At 50.8% G+C, this 19,431-nt stretch overlaps 2 protein-coding genes across 5 annotated transcripts in view; one reads left to right on the top strand and one right to left on the bottom strand.

Moving 5' to 3' along the window:
• Positions 1-180: 180 nt before the first annotated feature.
• LOC128793209 (basic salivary proline-rich protein 2-like) lies at positions 181-2,957 on the top strand. Its single transcript, XM_053952317.1, has 5 exons — positions 181-967; positions 1,053-1,104; positions 1,203-1,302; positions 1,455-2,727; positions 2,870-2,957. The coding sequence occupies exons 1-4, from the start codon at positions 181-183 to the stop codon at positions 1,650-1,652; spliced, it is 1,137 nt and encodes a 378-aa protein (XP_053808292.1). The 3' UTR covers positions 1,653-2,727; positions 2,870-2,957.
• The window catches only part of KIF9 (kinesin family member 9), a 22,140-nt gene continuing 5,437 nt past the window's right edge, over positions 2,729-19,431 (bottom strand). The window contains exons 8-23 of one of the 4 annotated variants that reach the window (XM_053942211.1): positions 18,669-18,752; positions 18,440-18,532; positions 17,736-17,883; positions 16,490-16,554; positions 14,994-15,071; positions 13,880-13,948; positions 13,123-13,227; positions 12,777-12,832; positions 12,240-12,381; positions 10,958-11,079; positions 9,426-9,656; positions 6,838-7,046; positions 6,123-6,302; positions 4,585-4,700; positions 3,712-3,816; positions 2,729-2,933 (exon numbers count right to left, since the gene is read on the bottom strand). In XM_053942211.1, the coding sequence (XP_053798186.1) occupies positions 2,826-2,933; positions 3,712-3,816; positions 4,585-4,700; positions 6,123-6,302; positions 6,838-7,046; positions 9,426-9,656; positions 10,958-11,079; positions 12,240-12,381; positions 12,777-12,832; positions 13,123-13,227; positions 13,880-13,948; positions 14,994-15,071; positions 16,490-16,554; positions 17,736-17,883; positions 18,440-18,532; positions 18,669-18,752 (1,911 nt within the window). In that variant the 3' untranslated portion in view covers positions 2,729-2,825. Of the gene's footprint in view, positions 2,934-3,711; positions 3,817-4,584; positions 4,701-6,122; positions 6,303-6,837; positions 7,047-9,425; positions 9,657-10,957; positions 11,080-12,239; positions 12,382-12,776; positions 12,833-13,122; positions 13,228-13,879; positions 13,949-14,993; positions 15,072-16,489; positions 16,555-17,735; positions 17,884-18,439; positions 18,533-18,668; positions 18,753-19,431 lie in introns of those variants that run through there. The other 3 variants (XM_053942220.1, XM_053942227.1, XM_053942237.1) reach the window with 3 other exon arrangements.

The raw sequence follows: 19,431 nt of genomic DNA, 5'->3' as shown, positions 1-19,431 counted from the left end.
AGGAGAAGGGCGGCGGGACAGGGAAAGGGCAGGGGCAAAGGAACGGGAATGGGAAGGGGAACGGGAAGGGGAAGGGGCAGCGGCCCGGCTGCCGGCGGTCGCGCGGTGCCGGCGGGCCCGAGGCCGCGGAGGGCCCGCGCTTACTCCGGCGTGGGGTGCTCCGGGTCGTAGAAATCCCCCATGGTGGGTGGGCGGGCGCGGGGCTCCGCAAGTGCCCCCTGGCCGGGGAGGCCCCGCTCGCCCCGTCGGGGCTCCTCACATGGTCCGGCGGGGCCCCCCCGCCACCCGCGCCCAGCCCGGCCCGGCCCCGCCGCGATCCGCCCCGGCCGCCGGCTCCTCCTCCCGCGGCACCGCGCAGCGCCGGGATCCCTCCGGGAGCGGCCGCCGAGCCCCGGGACGCGCCGGCATCGGGCCCGGGATGTCGCCGCGATCAGCCGCGGCCCCGCCGGGAGTTCGCTCGGCACACGGCGGGATCGCCGCCGCGACCGCCGAGGCCACAGCGGGCACCGGCACCGGGATCAGCCGCGGTGCCACCGGGACTTTCTTGGGGCCATATTGGGATCATTCCAGGGATCGCCGAGGGCGCGGCAGAATCAGCCTGGGTGTCACTGGGATCCCACCGGGATCCAGGAAGGGGTCAGCGGGGCACACCGGGATCAGCCCGCGGGACTGCCGGGATCTCCTCCAGGTCAGCCCTGCACCACCAGGATCGTCTCCAGGTCAGCCCTGCACCACCAGGATCTCCTCCAGGTGAGCCCTGCACCACCAGGATCTCCTCCAGGTCAGCCCTGCACCACCAGGATCTCCTCCAGGTCAGCCCTGCACCAGCAGGATCTCCTCCAGGTCAGCCCTGCACCACCAGGATCTCCTCCAGGTCAGCCCTGCACCAGCAGAATCTTCTCCAGGTCAGCCCTGCACCACCAGGATCTCCTCCAGGTCAGCCCTGCACCACCAGGATCTCCTCCAGGTCAGCCCTGCACCACCAGGATCTCCTCAGGATCACGCCTGGGTCACTCCCAGCATCAGCCATCGGATCACTAAAATCTCCCCAGGATCACCAGGACCATACCAGGCTCACTCCTGGGATCACCAGGGCCGCAACAGGTTCGGCCACGCTATTCCCGGGATCTCAGCGTGATTCCCCTGGGGCCACGCCAGGACTGGCTGCAGGATCTCCTTGGGATCACCCCTGGGATTCTCAGGATCTCACCAGGAACACATGGGAGATCGCCAGGGCCACACCTGGATGAGCTGCAGGACTGCCGGGATCACCAGGGCTGCACCTGGATCACTCAGGGACAGGCAGGAACTTCCCGGGATCTTTCAGCATCCCACTGGGATCACTCCCTGAGATCACAGCTGGACACCAGCACCCCTTGGCACCAGATCCCTGGGGCTGTTCCAGGCCCCACTTCCCCTAACAATCACTAAAACCCTTCTTTTTCCTTTCACAGGTCATTTCCCATCTTCCCAGTCCCTGGGAGAGCCCCTCCATGGAATGGTGCCGGAGCACTTCAGGAGACCCAGCTGCTTCCGGGATGCCTGTTCACATGGAATCCTCCAAACCACATTTACAGCTTCCAATATTGAGATTTCTGAGATTTTCCCAGATTTGGGAGCATGGTGTGGGCAGGAGGGACCCACAGGGATGAGGTGGGAAGCAGAGGAGGGGTGGATATAGGGAAGGACAAAGGAAGGTTTAGTTCCAGTCCTGTGGAAGCATTTTCCTGGGAAATCCAGCCTGGCCTGAATTCCCAGCAGCTTTTGGAACCTCTGGAATTGGATCATTACAAGGAAAAGGTGATTTCTGGAATGTTCTCCAGTGCCCTCCCAGGGCCCAGGTGCTGTTACGGGGACAGAAGGAAGCTCCAACCAATTCAAGCAAACTGAGCACCGTGGGTCCTTTCACTTTGCCAGTTCCCCATGGAACTGGGGGTGGCCTGGGGAAAATCCGGGATGCCTGAATTTGGGACGCTCCTGCCATGGCTGGCGCTGGTTTTGGCAGCGGGATGTTCCTGACAGCTGGGGGCTGTTGACTTTGGGGCTTTCAGCATTCTCCTCCCAGATCCCAAATCCTTCTGAGGCAGCTGGAGGGGCTCATCCTGGAGAGGAGGAGGCTCAGGGGGCACCTTCTGGCTCTGGAATTCCCTGGAGGAAGGCTGGAGCCAGGAGGGGCCGGGCTCTGCTCCCAGGGAACAGGACAAGAGGGAACAGCCTCAAGGGGAGGCTCAGGTGGATATTGGGAATGTTCTCCTGGAAAAGGCTCTCCAGCCCTGGCCCAGCTGCCCAGGGCAGGGGTGGAGTCCCCATCGCTGGAGGGATTGAAAAGCCCTGTGGATGTGGCACTTGGGGACATGGTCAGGGTTGGGCTTGGCAGTGTTGAGGAATGGTTGGACTTGATCTTGGAGGGCTTTTCCGACCAAAACCATTCCATGATTCCCCAGAAATGAATCTTTGTTTCGTTCCCTTCTCCAGGCAGATCCAACAGGCCAAGCCATGACTATGACTTGTTGCTCCAATGGGAACAACAGGAAAGCTGCAGCTCGAGCACCAGGAAAGAGGGAATCTGGAGCAGCCTGGGTTATCCACAGCAGCCTCTGTGCTGTGATCCTGCCTTTTCCAGAGGCTCAGGAAAACAAGTGGTGCTGCTGGAACTGCCTGGCTCGTGTCCTGTCCAAACAGCGGCATCGATTCCCAGTAACTCCCTGCCTGCCCAAAGGTTGCAAGGTTCGCTTTTCCTGCTGTTTATTTTTATAAATCGGTGGTGGACACGAGCAGGAGGCACTTCCTGAGGTGGCATTCCTTCGGGAATGCTGGGATCCAGGCTATGTGAGGGGCAGGAAGGACAGGGCTTTCTTCTTCCCAGCAGCCGGGACCAGTCCGGGTTTCCTGTGCATTTTCTGGAGGGCCGCCATGGTCCTGTCGAAGGTTTGCTGGGGACAGGGAACACAAAGGGATCACTGAGCTCAGCTCAGCTCTCAGAGCACAGTTCTCACCTGTAAAAGCTTTTTTCCTGAAAAATAAAACCAAATGTCTTCTCAGACTTTCCAAGGGGTGCTGGAAAGAGCTGGGAAAATCCCCATTACACCAGCATTGCTCTGCTGAGAGCAGATCCCAAGGAGGCTCCCCAAGGAGGGGACAGGGATCCCTAGGAAATTCTCCAGGGCACTGAAAAGATGTTTGAGATGTTTTCATGGAATCCCAGAATTATTTCAGTTGGACCTTAAGGCTTATCCCAATCCACCCTATTCCATGGACAGAAACAACTTCCTTTATCCCAGGCTGCTCCAAACCAAATCCAGCCTGGCCTTGGACACTCGCAAGGGATCCAGGGGCAGCCACAGCTTCTCTGGGAATTTCATTCCAGTCTCTCTCCACCCTCCCAGCCAGGAATTCCTTCCCAATATCCTATCCATCCCTGCCCTCTGGCAGTGGGAAGCCATTCCCTGTGTCCTGTCCCTCCATCCCTTGTCCTTCTCCAGCTCTTTAGGGCCTGGAAGGGCTCTGAAGTCTCTCTGGAGCCTTCTCCAGGCTGAACATTCCCAGCTCTCTCTGGGTGGATTTGTTCTGCCCAGGTTGGACAGAGGCTTGGAGCACCCTGGGATAGTGGAAGGTGTCCCTGGCCGTGGCAGGGGCTGGGGCTGGATGATCCTGAAGGTCCCTTCCATCCCAGTCCATGCTGGGATTCTCCCTGGGCCCAGCTGGGGTTACCTTTTGATCTGTCTTCATCCTGGCCCTGTAGAAGGACACAGAGCCCGGGCAGTCGGGCAGCGCCGTCTCCTGCACCCGCTCAAACTTGTCCTGCACGTCTTCATCCTGCCAGGGAAAAGCATTCCCCATTCCATGTGCAAAGCACACACCAGGAGACCTGGGACAACGATCCCCTTTGCTGCACCAAACACCAGCTCAGCCAGGAAAACCCTGAAAGTGAGAAGTTCCCCTTTCCACACCTTGGAGGAGCAGCTTTGGGCAAAATCCTGCTAGGGTTGGGATTTTCCCACAGGAAGAAACATTCCCAGCTCTCCCAGCCTGGCTGGGAGACTCTGCTCTGGGTCTCTCCAGCAGCTCCAAGTCCTTGTGCTGTTGCATCCAGGGCTGGGGCAGCTCTGCACGTGGGGTCTCACCTCAGAGGTGCAGAATTCCCCCCTTCTGGTCACACTTTTTTATATGCAAGAATTCTAGGAAATGGGAGTTGAACAGAAATGTGCTTTTCAGGATGAGAAAAGAGCCAAGTCCCCACAGTGGCTCCTACCACAGGACTGGTACTGACCAGTGCCACAAGGGTTTGGCTGCAAACCTGTGATCCCACAGGCTGGGAATCCAAACATCCCTGCACCCCCAGGCACTTTGCCCAGTTCCTGATATTCCACAGATGCCCAGGTGCCTCAGTCACTGTCCTGATTTAGCCTCTGGACAGTGAAGGGAATGTGACAGCAGGATGTGGCTCCAGATCCTCCCTTTGTGCCTCATTCCTTCTCCTCCTCCTTCTTTTTCTCCTCCTCCTCCTTCCACAGGCTCCCTCATTCCCTCACCACCCCACACGTGGCTCCCGAGGAGAATCAGCAGAACCCTGGGATAACTCACCGGGAACATGACTCTCTTTATGGGAATCATTCCAGGTCTGATGTTCCCACCAGACTCCAGAGCTTTCTTCACACCTTTGGGGATACGGAAGGTTTCGTTGTACCAGATCTCAAACTCTGTAAAGCAAAGAGGGGCAATTAATGGCTGTAATTAATGACCCAAAAGACAGCACAGAGTGCTTGTCCCTATGGATCAGGCAGGATCTCAGTGCTCTTTAAACGCTCAGGCAGAAGCTCAGAACTCCAGGATTTGGAGTTTAAATGATTGGAAAAGTGAATTTAAGGAGGCTGTTGGCTGTGCTGAGGTGGCCAGGAGGTGGTGGCCAGCTCTGGGGGCAGTCCCCTGGCCGTGAGAAGGCACCATTCCTGCAGCCCCCTGAATCCCTTTGGAATGGGCAGCACGGCTGGGGCTCGGATTTCAATCCCACACACTCAAGCACAACCATTTGCCATCCCATAATAGGCAGTGAGAACACACAGCAGGTGGGAATTATGTCCTTATTAATCCTGGGCATTTCCCAGGCGCTCCACTCCTGATCTGGGTGAGTCCTGGATGTCTGAACAAGCAGCAAACATCTGGAGCACCCAAAAATGCCAAACCTGGGTCCAACAGCAAGCAGTGGCACAGTTGTGATTGGCTCCTGTTTATCCCTGGAATGATGGGAATGATTATCCCATTTCTTCCAGCGTGGGATGCTCTGATGGATCCAAGCTTTCCCCTGGCAAGTGTTGCCATGTGCACAGCATCCAAATGTTTGGAACTCTGGAATTCCTACAGGGACCAGCTTCCCTTAGAGAGGCAAGTCCAGGGATACAGCAGGGGCAGTTTGAATGCACAGATTTCAAAGAGGAGCCAAGCAGGAATTTGCAGGGATTTCCCAGGCAGAGCTGTGGCCAAGCTCCTTTTCCTGATAAGGCTGCAACTCTGGAAGCTGGAAATCACACAGGGACAGAGGAAATATTGGGAATCCAGAAGCAAAGCCCTATCCCAGGGCAATTCCTTAACCACCACCTCTGTTAAATAAAAGCAAGGATGAGATCTGATGTCAGATTCCTTGTAAGAGGCTTTTTCCCCCATGTTGGGGTGGGACCAAGGAGTAGAGGGACATTATCTGGAAGAGAGGATCTGCAGCAATTCAAGGTTAGGTCAGAAAACCCCACCTGCTTATGGATAAAATCCAGTCTGGAAGGCAACAGGACAAAGGACAACAGAGAGTGGTAATTTGGCAAGGGGCTGGAGGGACAGGACACAGGGAATGGCTTCCACTGCCAGAGGGCAGGGATGGATGGGAGATTGGGAATTAGGAATTCCTGGCTGGGATGGAATTCCCAGAGCAGCTGTGGCTGCCCCTGGATCCCTGGCAGTGCCCAAGGCCAGGTTGGACAGGGCTTGGAGCAGCCTGTGAGGGGATTGGAACTGGATAAGCTTTAAGGTCCCTTCCAACCCAAACCATTCTGGGATTCCATGATGTTTGGGAGTGCTCCAGTCTGGATTTATCCCAGCTGAGCTGGAGGCTGCTGAGCCCTGGTGCTCTGTACCTGAGATGAGCCTTTTCCTGCACTTATCCATGAGCTGTTGGCAGTACTGGATCTCTGCCTTCAGGTCCTGCAGCTCGGTAAAGCCAGCCCTGTGCTCCTCCTTCAGCTCCTTCAGCTTCAGGATGAAGGAGAACTCCTCCTCATCGATGATCACCCGTCCTTTCTCATCCGTGTATTCTCCTGGAGAGGGAGAAAAGGAAGGGAAGCTTCTGGTGAGGGTGGAGAGCAGGGACAGGGCTCTGCAGATGTGACACCTGATGGAGGGTCTGACTTGGTTCCCAGGGGAGAAATCCCTGGGATTGTTTAGATGGGATATTGGGAAGTAATTCCTGGCTGGGAGGGTTGGGAGGCACAGGTTGCCCAAAGAAGCTGTGGCTGCCCCTGGATCCCTGGAAGTGTCCAAGGCCAGGTTGGATTTGGTTTGGAGCAATCTGGGATAGTGGAGGTGTTCCTGTCCATGGCAGAGGTGGAGCAGGAATGTCCTTAACATCCCTTCCAACCCAAGCCATTCTGGAATTCTATGACCACCCAAAACTGCTCCAGAACCTGGAAATCACATAGGGACAGAGGAAATATTGTGAATCCAGAGGCAAAGCCCTATCCCAGGGTAATTCCTTAACAACCACCCCTATTAAATTAAATCAAATCAAGGATGAGATCCGGGTGAGATCTCGAAGCCCAGAGCTCCATCCCCTGTCCCGTGCTGCCTCCTCACCCTCCTGCCTCCGCTTCTGCTTCTGAGCCTCCAGAGCCTCCTTGATTGCCTCCATCTGCTGCTTGAGGCCGTTGATCCCCTGTGTCACAGAATGGCTTCTCTTCTTCCTGGCAATGAGGATTCTCTTGTTGTCCCTGAAGATCCGGTAGATCTCCCGTCCAGTCTCCTTCTTAAACACCTCAAACGCCTCTTGCTTGGACAAAAGGGGCCTGAAAGCAGACACAGACACGGGAGCTCGCTCTGTCCTGCCCTGCAGCGTGCAGTGAATGATTCAGGTTGGGAAAGCTCTCCAAGATCATCGAGTCCAAGCATCCCCCAGCCCTGCCAAGGCCACCCCTGACCCACGTCCCCAAGTGCCACATCCACAGGGATTTTAAATCCCTCCAGCAGTGGGGACTCCACCACTGCTCTGGGCAGCTGTGCTAGGGCTGGACAGACATTTTGGGGAAAGAATTTTCCCAATATCCAATGAAACCTCCCCTGGCCCAGCCTGAGGCCGTTCCCTCTCCTCCTGTCCCCGTTCCCTGGAGCAGAGCCCGACCCCCCCGGCTGTCCCCTCCTGTCAGGAGCTGTGCAGAGCCACAAGGTCCCCCCTGAGCCTCCTTTTCTCCAGGCTGAGCCCCTTTCCAGCTCCCTCAGCCCCTCCTGGGGCTCCAGACTCTTCCCCAGCTCCATTCCCTGCCCTGGACATGCTCAATGTGGTGAGGGGCCCAGAACTCAACTCAGGATTTGAGGTGTGGCCTCCCCAGTCCTTGGGAATAGCCACAGCTGAGATCTGATGGGATTTCAGTGGGTTCCTTTGGGGAACCCTGGCACTGTTCCCATGCCAACCCCAACACCCACTGTCCCCCAGGCTGCTCCCAGAACAGAATTCTTCACACTAACACCATATTCCTCAGGAGATGCCTCACAACTGAGCATTCCCTGGAAGGCTGGCCTTTCATGGGTTGAATTTTCACCAAAAGAATGGATATTGTTCCTCCCTATTGTTAAACCAGTGCCTTTGCTCTGCCCATGCTGCATTCCCAGCAGGATCAGCCCCCTCTGGAGCCAAGCCCCACAGCTCCCAGCACTGGCCAGCTCCACAACACTGCTGCCATGCCTTGGAAGTCCTGCCTGTTTTCCAAGTCTGAATTCCAAGTGCCATTCCTGACTTTTCTGTGAAATGGCTTTGATGGCAGCGTGTCCCTGTGAGCAGCTGGTGTTATTCCAATATGAGCCACCCCAGGCAAAAAAAGGAGAATGTCACAGTCCACAGATGCTGCTCTGTGCTGTTGATACTCCTGGAGAGCAGGATGGCTTTGGGAGCAGAAGGTAGAAACAGAAAACCATGGAATGATTTGGGTTGGAGGGGACCTTAAATCTCTTTCCAAGGAGGGTACCCAGAGGGCTCCACATTCCTGACTCCAAACTCCAGCTCCTGCCTTCCCTGGGTGCCCTCTTAAGGGCATTTTCCAGCTCCTCCAGGGCTGTGTGACGCTGGCACAGGGCTGTAAACAACAGCTCCTGGGCAAAGTGCCACAGCTCCAGCTCCCAGAGGCAGCTCCCAGCTGCTGGGAGTGCTCTGGGATGTGCTGCAGCAGCCTGTCCTGCCAGCCCTGGGAACATCAGAGGGACACAAATCCCATGTGGAAGGGATGGAAACACGGTGAGGAGCTCCAGGAGGGAATTCTGCAACAGCTTCACTGCTCTGCTGGAACCCACAAAGCACATCCTGGTAGCAGGAATGGGGGATTGTGCCCCTCTGCCCCTCAGGTGAGACCCCACCTGCAGAGCTGCCCCAGCCCAGAGCCAGCAGCACAAGGACCTGGAGCTGCTGCAGGGCTGGAGCCAGGCTGGGAGAGCTGGGAATGTTCCCCTGGAGAGGAGAAGCTCCAGGGAGAGCTCAGAGCCCCTTGCAGGGCCTGAAGGGGCTCCAGGAGAGCTGGAGAGGGACTGGGGAGAAGGCAGGGAGGGACAGGACACAGGGAATGGCTCCCAGTGCCAGAGGGCAGGGATGGATGGGAGATTGGGAATTGGGAATTCCTGGCTGGGATGGAATTCCCAGAGCAGCCGTGGCTGCCCCTGGATCCCTGAAGTGCCCAAGGCCAGGCTGGATCACGCTGGGACAGTGGGAGGTGTCCCTGCCCATGGCAGGAGGTGGAAAGGGATGATCCCTAAATTCCCTTCCAACCCAAGCCAGCCTGGAATTCCACGATTCTTTAGCTCCATTTCCATGACTGTGGGGATTTCTGGCTGCATGTGATGTCTCCCTGCAGTTTTCCCACTCTCCAAAGGGATGCTGCAGCTTTTAGAGATTAAAAAAAATTAAATGAATTAAAATAAAATTAATTTTAAATTAAATAAATTAAATTAATTGAAGTTTTTAAATATCCAAGAGCAAGTGGCCAGGGCAGAGCTGGAAGCACAGAGGTGACCCCCACCATCACCATGTGGAGCTTAGGGGGTTCCCACCAACACTCCTGTCCTGTATTCCCTGCAGATCTCCAAATCTCTCCCCTTTGCCTTGGAGTTGCACTCAGGGAACACAATCCAGTGTAAAGCACCCTCTGGAAAAGGGGATTTACTCCCTCCCAGGGAAAACCTACCTGAGGTTCTGGGAATCCTCTAAAGATGAGATTGAGGGCTCTTCATCACTGTCCTGGTCATCTCCATCCTCTTCCTCTTCCTCTTTCTCTTCCTCTTCCACTTCCTCTTCTTCTTCCTTTTCCTCTTCTTCTTCCTTTTCCTCTTCTTCTTCCAGATCCTTGGTGGGACTTTTGGATGGTGAGAATTCATCCTGATCTGTCTCAGGAGGAGGGCTCCTACATATTTCCTTCCTGACAGGGGGGAAAACACAAACCAGATTCATTAATTTCTTCACCAGAGGGATCTGGAACCAAAACACACTGAGGGTTTGGCTTTGCTGAGTTCCAAACTGATCTGAGGTAGCCTCTACCAAAGTTTCCAGGGAAATATCCACTGACAAGGAATAAAACCAGCCTCATTCCCACAAATCCTTAATCCTCAGAGTGGAGGACCTGCCCTGGGTACTGTGGGATACAGGCCAGGCTGGAAGAGCTCTCCTGAGAAGGATCACAAGGACAGCAGCCCCACCCTGCCCAGCTCTGGGCACAGCTGGACAAAGGCTAACCCTCTCCAAAAGGAATCCCCAAGGATTTGATCCAACCCCACATTCAAACCAAGCCTGGCTCCCTGCTCCTTTCCCTCCACAAACCCCTCCAGCTTCAACTGTAGAGAATAGAAATCATCATGGAATCGTGGAATGGGTTTAGTCAGGACCTTAAAACCCATCCCAATCCACCCCTGCCATGGCAGGGACACCTCCCACTGTCCCAGGCTGCTCCAAACCTAATCCAGCCTGGCCTTGGGCACTGCCAGGGATCCAGGGGCAGCCACAGCTGCTCTGAGCACCCTGTGCCAGGGGATTTCTTCCTAAGGAATGGTGTGACCAGGAGAGTGGGATTTGGAACACAGACAGAGCAGTGTTTGCCACATCTCCTGAAACCAGAACAGCACAGCAGAGCCCAGGGGTCACATGGACACCAAAGCCTTGGTGGTTCTCCTGCTCCCTCCATGAGGACTTTGGGGAAACGTCAGGGAGGAACCAAGCAGGGTTTACTTCTGTAAATTGAAGGCTCCTCCTCTGCTCAGGACTGGCTGGTTCCCCCTTCCCTCCCCAAATCTCTTCTGCATCTCTGGCAGCTCCCTCCATTCCCTCCTCCATGGGCTGCACATTCCTGCCTGACCAGAGCTGGGCACTGGGAAGTGCTGGGTCCTGCACTTGGGGCACCACAAGGATTGGGAACAGCTGGGAAAGGCCCTGAGGGGGACAGGAGGTGCCAGGGAACAGGGACAAGAGAAGGGGAAACAGTTCAGGTTGGATATTGGGAATACTCCTACTCCAAAAAAGGCTCTCCAGCCCTGGTCCAGCTGCCCAGGGCAGTGGTAGAGTCTCAATCCCTGTGGATGTGGCACTTGGGGACATGGTCAGGGGTGGCCTTGGCAGTGCCGGGGGATGGTTGGACTGAATGGTCTTGGAGGGCTTTTCCAATCTTGACAATTCCATGATTCCACGATTGTCAGAGGTAAAGGAGAGGTGTGTGACTGCTTAACTCACTCATCATCTTTCTTGGCTTCCTTCTTCCCACCAGGAGTGGGGAATGTAGGAGGATTTCCAATCTCAAGAATCCCTGCATCATCCTCCTGGTCTGAATCCTTGTCCTTATCAACTGTGCTTTCCTGGAAACACAAAGGGATATCCCACTTGTGCACACCATGGAAGCACAGAAAGGAAACATGGAAACACAAAGGGATATCCCACTTGTGCACACCATGGAAGCACAGAAAGGAAACATGGAAACACAAAGGGATATCCCACTTGTGCACACCATGGAAGCACAGAAAGGAAACATGGAAACACAAAGGGATATCCCACTTGTGCACACCATGGAAGCACAGAAAGGAAACATGGAAACACAAAGGGATATCCCACTTGTGCACACCATGGAAGCACAGAAAGGAAACATGGAAACACAAAGGGATATCCCACTTGTGCACACCATGGAAGCACAGAAAGGAAACATGGAAACACAAAGGGATATCCCACTTGTGCACACCATGGAAGCACAGAAAGGAAACATGGAAACACAGAGGAATATCCCACTTGTGCACACCATGGAAGCCGTCCAGGCCTCACTCAGAAGCTCCTCCATCCCCTGGAACAGCCTAATGTGGGAATTAAAAACTCTGTGAGAGCCCACAGGAGGATTTATGGATTAGGTGGGATTTATACACTTGGCTCCAGACATTATAAGGATTAAAAAAGGGATCTCAGCAGAGGCAGGACCTCACCTTCTCCAACCCAGTGACACACAGGTCACTTTGGAGTAGGACATTTTCATTGTACAGGACTTTGAGCAGGCTTTAAAGTGAAAGGGGCACTGTCTGAATGGGATACTGGGAAGCAATTCCTGGCTGAGATGGTGGGGAGGCCCTGGGATGGAATTCCCAGAGCAGCTGTGGCTGCCCCTGGATCCCCAACAGTGCCCAAGGCCAGGTTGGATTTGGTTTGGAGCAACCTGGGATAGTGGAGGTGTCCCTGCCCATGCAATGGGATAGTCTTTAATGTTCCTTCCAACCCAAACCTTTCTGGGATTCTAATTCCCATTTCCTTAATTATTCTGTGCAGATAAAGGGCCAATGAATCCCTCTGCTGCCAGGAATTCCTCTTTGTTAATGGTACATCTCTGCTCTGGACACATTTTATGACAAACTCACCCCAGTGACATTTCTGAGTTTGATTTCAACAAGGCAAAATCTGCTTTATACAATTCCCACTTTGGCAGGAAAGGAGCCAGCTCTCAGGTGGATTCTGGGCCAGGTCAAGCACCAGGCATTACCATGTCCTCCTGCTCCTCCTGCTGCTCCTGAGCCTCCTCCAAATGCAGAGCAGAACTAGAACTGAACTCAGACTCAGACTCAACCATGTATCCCAGCCTGTACTTGTTCCAGAGCCTGCTCTCCACTTCTTCCTCCTGCTGGCTAAGGGAAAACCAGCCCTTTAGGAATCCTTTCCCACCTGTGATCCCTGCCAAAGTCAGATTCCCAAACAAAAAAAAACATTTTACCTGTGGTTTTATCCCTCAACACCCCTCCCAGGCTTCCCATGATAACCTTTGTCCACTCTCTTCCTCTCCTTTCCCATGACATTCCTTTAGGGATCTTTAGTATTAAAGCTTTTTGATGGTTATTTTAATACTTTCCAGGACCTTTTAATGGTCCACATCAAACCACACTAACTCTGCTCAGTCCCATCCCCTTGTTTCAACCTTTAATCCTGGTTGGAAGGGGCTTGGAGCAGCCTGGGATAGTGGGAGGTGTCCCTGCCCATGGAAGGTTCTTCCCAACCCAAACCACTCTGGCATCTCTGGACTTACCTTAAAATCATTTTGAACTGTCTAAACACCTCCTGGATCTGCCTGACATTCACAATCTGAGGAAGAGAGGTACAAAGCCATCAATTTTGGTATTAATTATATAAAGGAGTTCCAAATAAATCAGTTTAAAGGGGTTTAAGATTAAGGAAAAGTCTCCTGGAGATGCCAAACCAGCAAAAATTGAATGAAAACATGCAACAGACTTAACAAAGCAAAAAGAAATTAAATTGCAATTCTGTAGTGGGTTTGGGGTGAAAAACAGCCTCTTCAAAAGATGTTGTCACTGCTCCTCTCTTGGAGGAAAAGAGGATGGAATCAGGATTTAAGTCCTTTTTTCACTACTTACATCGATTTCCTCAATGACTCCTCTGAGGTATTTCTGGACTTGGGATCTGATTTCTGCTCTCTGGGCTGTAGTCAGGGGGTTGTAACTCATCAAGGAATGACTTGTCTAAAAAGAAAAAAAAAATATTGGAAAACTGAGAATCAGGGAGTTACAAACAGCTGAGGTGAGAACAACAGGGACAAAGCTTGGGGCAGGTCCTGTCGTGGTGGGACAAGGAGTGATGGTTTTAAACTAAAAGAGGGGAGATTCAGGATGGATTGAAGGCAGGAATTCCTGGCTGGGAGGGTGGGCAGGCCCTGGCACAGGGTGCCCAGAGCAGCTGTGGCTGCCCTTGGATCTCTGGAAGTTTCCAAGGCCAGGATGGACAGGGCTTGGAGCAGCCTGGGACAGTGGGAGGTGTCCCTGCCATGGCAGGGGGTGGAATGGAATGGGCTTTAAGGTCCCTTCCAACCCAAACCATTCCGGAATTCTGTGATTCCATTGGTCTGGCAAACACCTGGAATTGCTGTGCCCATTTCTGCTTGGGATTGTCATCACCTGACTTGGCAGGAGATGGGATTTGGGAGCAAGAAACTAACAGAAGAGCTTCAAGAGTCTGGGAAAAAACCCAAACCCCATCTCCAGTGGCTGGGGATTGAAATTCCAACACCATCCCTCTGTGTGGGATCTTCAGAGGTTTCCCTAAGCCCCAGAGGATGGTGCTGGGAACAGAGGGAAGGACACAACCCCACTGGACAATGAGTTCACTGCTCCTCACCAAGCTGTCCTGCATGATCAGCTCTTGCTTCAGGAGCTGGATCTCCTCCTCCAGAGCCTTCACTGATACCTAGCAGGGAAAAAAAGGGTGAGCAAACCACTGAATTATATTGGGGAAAAAAAATGCTAAAAGCAGCACTGGAGAATATCCCAGCTGGATCCCAGCTCCCTCAGGGCTTGCAGCAGGGAATCAGTGGGTCTGGAAATCAGTTTGATTTTCCTTTGATGAGCTCCCTACAGGGCAGTTTCTGCTGGGTCCTGCCTGCAGAGCCTGCTCAAGCCATCACTGCTTTTTAATGGCATGATTTCCTGGTTTGGAATTGCAGGGACCATCAAATTCCAGGATCTGGGATATTATCCTGGAAGCCAAGCATTGTGCAGGGCTCACCTCTGCCCTGAGCTCAGCAGCTCTGACAGAAACTGGGACAAAGGGGAGACCTTCCTGTGCTGGATTTGACTGGATTTCTCCATAACATGGAATATCTTCAAGGATTCACTTTTTAAAATGTGGTTCCACAAAGGTGAGCACAAAAATCTTGGGATTCAGGGAGAAGTGGGCACTGAGCTGCTTTGCAGTGACCTCTGGAGCAGCAAAGCACAAAAGCTTCCTTTCAATTTCAGCTCCTCCAGTTTGGTTCTCACTCTGAAAGTGCACTCTAATATCCTGTGATGCCTTCCTTTAAATGATTTCCTTAATTACCCAAGTTTTCTAATTGTGGAGAAGCTGTTCTGTTACCAGCAGCAACAGGGATAAAGCTGCAGGAGGACTGGAGATGATTTCCCTGCATGTCAGGGGAATAATCCACCATAAAACCTCTCTGTTGAGAGCTGAATCTCATCAGGAAAACGTGGGATATGCAAAAGGAAGAATTCCCAGGAAGATGTGACCACTTGCATGGTTGTGCCTTAGACCAGGGAACTATAATTAACAACCTATAAAAAAGGTTTAATATTGATCCATTTTATCACCCACCTAAAATCAGCAGTGTCAGCTTGGCCGAGGAAAGGTTATTTATGAAACCACCTGAGTTTCCTCAGGTTTTCCAGGTGATTATGCTGAATATTAATGATGAAATTGTAACATTCCCCTTCCCCCAGGCCCCTGCTGTCCCTACCTCCCGGTAGAAGGGCTCGTTGGGGACAGGCTCTGCTGTCACCCAGTTCATCCTGGTGGCAAAACGGAGGGAGGACAGCTGCAAAGCAAAGGATTAAAGTAAATAAAAGAGAAACCGCCATAAATGTTATCTTCCTAATCTTTCTACGTAATTCTGTCAGATCCAAGAGCAGAGAGACATAAAATCTGTGAATCCTTCCAGGTTTGCTACGGGTCCAGCTCACACAGGGGCAATTTCACCCATTTGATCATTTACAAATGATTAGGTTAAAAAATTCAGGTTAAAAAACAACCTCTGGGAGGTTCCTCCTCATTCCTGCTCCAGCAGGGAGCCAGCTCAGCTCTGCTGTGAGCTGGGGCAACTCCAGGGAGTCCATGAGGGGATGTCCCATGGAAATAATAATAATAATAATAATAATAATAATAATAATAATAATAATAATAATAATAATAATAATAATAATAATAATAATAATAATGTTATAATTTTATGATATAATTATTATAATAATTATATAAAATATAATAATTATTATAATTGTATATCATCTATATTATGATTATTATATTATAATTAATATATATTATTATCATTATAGTAATTATTATTGAATTATTATTATCGATATTATAATATTATATAATGATATAGTATATTATTACATCATTCATATATTATTACACATGATATATTGTTACTAGTAATAATTATGAATTAATACTATAATTATATTAATCGTTAATATGTTATTTGTTATTAATGATACTTAATAACTGTATTAATAATCAGTATATTATTATATACTATTACAGCTTCTGTATTAATAATAATATCACAGTATAATATTATTATATCATATAATATATAATTATATTATATTATATTATATTATATAGTATAATATAGTATAATATAGTATAATATAATATAATATATAAATATATATTTCTATATTAATATATATTATATATTATGAATATATTAATATATAAAGAAATATATAAATATAAATAAATATATATTATATTATGTTATGTTAGATTAGATTAGATTAGATTATAAATATATTATATATTATATTATATTCGATTATATTATATTAGATTATTAATAATATTAATGTTGTTATTATTGTTATTGTGGTCATTATTGTCCATATTATTGTCCATTATTATTATTATTATTATTATTATTATTATTATTATTATTATTAATCATCTCTCCAGTGAGGTTAAACCCGAGCAGCTCCTGCCTGCTCTGCTTCAGGCTCCCATCAAACCCAGAGTCTGGATTTGAGCCTCTGGATAAAAGCTGGGGGTGAATTAGGCAGGAGCTTTCCCTGTGGAAACCCTGCAGAGACTGAGCAAGGAGCGAGGAGCTGCATTCTGCAGGAATTCCTCCAACTGAGCAAGGAGCAAGGAGCTGCATTCTGCAGGAATTCCTCCAACTGAGCAAGGAGCAAGGAGCTGCATTCTGCAGGAATTCCTCCAACTCACGGTCTCTTCCACGTGCTCAGCTTCCCCGTAGATGTTTGTCACCAGCACAGTGTTGCATTTCCCCCCTGGGAAAAAAAAACAGCAATAAAAATAAAGCAAATAATATGATTTTGAGTGATTTTTGTTGTTTCCTTTCCTGCCGTGTGTTTTATTATGTGCTGATTAAAATAGAGGAGAGGTAAAAAGGGAGTTGTATATTTTTTTAAACAAGGTTTTTTTAAGGATAAATTGTTTAATTAAGAAATGATACTTAAATTATTTTTATTTTTAACTTAATAACGAATTAGTTGTGATTCGTAATGTGGATTTTTAAAATTTAATTACACAATATTATTTAAACTTATGAAGAAGAAGGTGAAGAAGGAGAAGAAGGTGAAGAAGGAAAAGAAGAAGGATTAACTTCTGTCTTAAAACTTTTATCTTGTTTTATATATATTACTATATTTTGAAACTTTAAGTTTTGTACTATGTGATATTACACACCTTTGTTTAAATTATGTACATGTAATTTTAGTTTTATTATTTAATTTTGGAAAGTTTTTTCTATGGTTTTAGGTTAAATGTAGTGTTTCCTTGGGGGTCAGTGTCTGTTAACAAAGCGAGTCTAAAATTTTCAGTAACCAGGGTTCCAAGAGAATCCCAGAATGGTTTGGGGTGGAAGGGATTTCGTGATCCTCCAGTGCCACCCCTGCCATGGCAGGGACACCTTCCTCTGTCCCAGGCTGCTCCCAGCCCTGCCCAACCTTGGACACCTCCAGGGAACACCCACAGCCTCTCTGGGAATTCCAGCCCAGCCAGGAATTCCTTCCCAATATCCCACCTAAGGCTTCTTTCTGTGTAAAGAAGCACAGAGGACACACCAGAGTGTAACTGTCCCTCCAAAGGGCACAGAAATAGGCACAGAGTGACTAAAAAGGTGGAATTCGTGTCTCATGGAATGAGGATGCAGGAAGGGAATGGGAATAAAAATTCTTGAGTTCCAGGTGTTGGTAAAGATTCTGTTTCTCAGGATGCCCAGAGCAGCTGTGGCTGCCCCTGGATCCCTGGAAATGTCCAAGATTGGACACTTGGAGCAGCCTGGGACAGTGGGAGGTGTCCCTGCCATGGCAGAGGAGGAATGGATGATCCTTAAGGTCCCTTCCAAGCCAAACCATTCCAGCATTCCCTGATAAAAGGCGACCTTAGGACTCGCCATGCCCATGGAAACAGCAGTTTTGCAGGAGCTGTGGGCGCTCCCAGCTCTTACCCAGCGAGTCCTTGAGGACGTGGGTGAGTTTGCTCTGCCTGAAGGGGATGTGCTCCCTCTTGGGATCGGCCAGGGCGATGACCAGCTGCTCCAGGAAGGACAGGGATTTGTTGATGTAGGAGGCCTCCACCCGCACCTGGCCCTCAGACTGCCATGGAGAGCAAGAGGAAACAGTTCTGGTCACACACAGGAGGGGGAGGGCTCCTCAGCAGGGGACACCTCTGCAGGGCTGATGTCGTTTTGATGTCACGGAATCAGGGAATTGCTGAGGTTGGAAAAGCCCTCATGGATCACTGATTCCAACCATCCCCCAGCACTGCCAAGGCCACCCCTGACCCTGTCCCCAAGTGCCACATCCACACGGATGTCACATCCCTCCAGGGACAGGGACTCCTCCACTGCCCTGGGCAGGGTTGAAGAGCCCTCTCCAGGAAGGAATATTCCCAATATTCACTCTGAGCCTGCCCCTGAAGCCATTTCCCCCTGTCCCTGATCCCTGGAGCACAGCCTGACACCCCTGGCTGTCCCCTCCTGTCAGGAGCTGTGCAGAGCCACAAAGTCCCCCCTGAGCCTCCTTTTCTCCAGGCTGAGCCCCTTTCCAGCTCACTCAGCCCCTCCTGGGGCTCCAGACCCTTCCCAGCTCTGTTCCCTGCCCTGTTTTTCCAAAGGGACCCAAAGGAACCTGAGGAGCTCCCACCACTCACCCTGGTCTTGCTCAGCCTCTCAGACCCTGCCAGGTCAATTAAGGTGATTTTAGATTTAAGGCATTTGTGATTGGTGTAATCCCTGGAACGACACTGAGGGAGAGGGGAAGAGAAACTCCACTTAGGGGCAGACAAAACTGAAACACAGGTAAAAAACAAAACTGCAAAAGATCCCCTTGGATCCCTAGAAAGTTGTTTCAATCTGTAGGAACAAGGCTGGAGCTCTCACCTCAATGTACATGGTGAAGATGCAGTGGGATCTGGAGGAATTCTTATTCAGGCTGTGCTCTGCTATCACTCTGTTGGTCTCACCCTGCCAATGGAGAGAAAATTCCAGGCTCAGCTCATGGAAGTAAGGCTTTTTGAGGATAAGCAGGCAATATCTCTGTGGGTCTTTCCATTTCCTCATGACTGGAAAAGCAAAGAGCTCCCCGAGCTTCAAATGGCACTGAAAATTCCCACAGGTGTGATGGGCATGGATCTGAGCCTCTGCCAGGAACACAAAGGGATGTTGGAAGGAGCCTTAAAGCCCATCCCATCCAATCCCCTGGATGGGCAGGACACCTCCCACTATCCCAGGCTGCTCCAAGCCCCATCCAGCCTGGCTGTGGACACTTCAGGCATCCAGGGGCAGCCACAGCTGCTCTGGGAATTCCATCCCAGCCAGGAATTCCTAATTCCCAATCTCCCATCCATCCCTGCCCTCTGGCAGTGGGAGCCATTCCCTGTGTCCTGTCCCTCCAGGCCTTGTCTCCAGTCCCTCTCCAGCTCTCCTGGAGCCCCTTCAGGCCCTGCAAGGGGCTCTGAGCTCTCCCTGGAGCTTCTCCTCTCCAGGGGAACATTCCCAGCTCTCCCAGCCATCATCACCCTCCTTCTGCTCTTTAAAAAGGAAGAGGCAGCTCCTGCACATTCCAGAGCTTAGGACACCACTGGATTATTAAAAAGGCCAGAGAAAGACCTTAAGGACAGCAGATGTATCTGGGTGAGGATCC

This window comes from Vidua chalybeata, chromosome 1 (assembly GCF_026979565.1).
Source record: "Vidua chalybeata isolate OUT-0048 chromosome 1, bVidCha1 merged haplotype, whole genome shotgun sequence".
NCBI classification, from domain to species: Eukaryota; Metazoa; Chordata; class Aves; order Passeriformes; family Viduidae; genus Vidua; species Vidua chalybeata.
This window is presented reverse-complemented; position numbering and strand designations above follow the sequence as displayed.

What these genes read in the sequence shown, in the direction of transcription:
- LOC128793209 (XM_053952317.1), top strand. Translation starts at nt 181, where the DNA reads ATGGTGGGTGGGCGGGCGCGGGGCTCCGCAAGTGCCCCCTGGCCGGGG. An exon ending in ACCACCAGGATCTCCTCCAG is followed by an intron (nt 968 to 1,052) that starts GTCAGCCCTGCA and finishes AAATCTCCCCAG; the next exon opens with GATCACCAGGACCATACCAG. An exon ending in GATCACCAGGGCCGCAACAG is followed by an intron (nt 1,105 to 1,202) that starts GTTCGGCCACGC and finishes TGGGATTCTCAG; the next exon opens with GATCTCACCAGGAACACATG.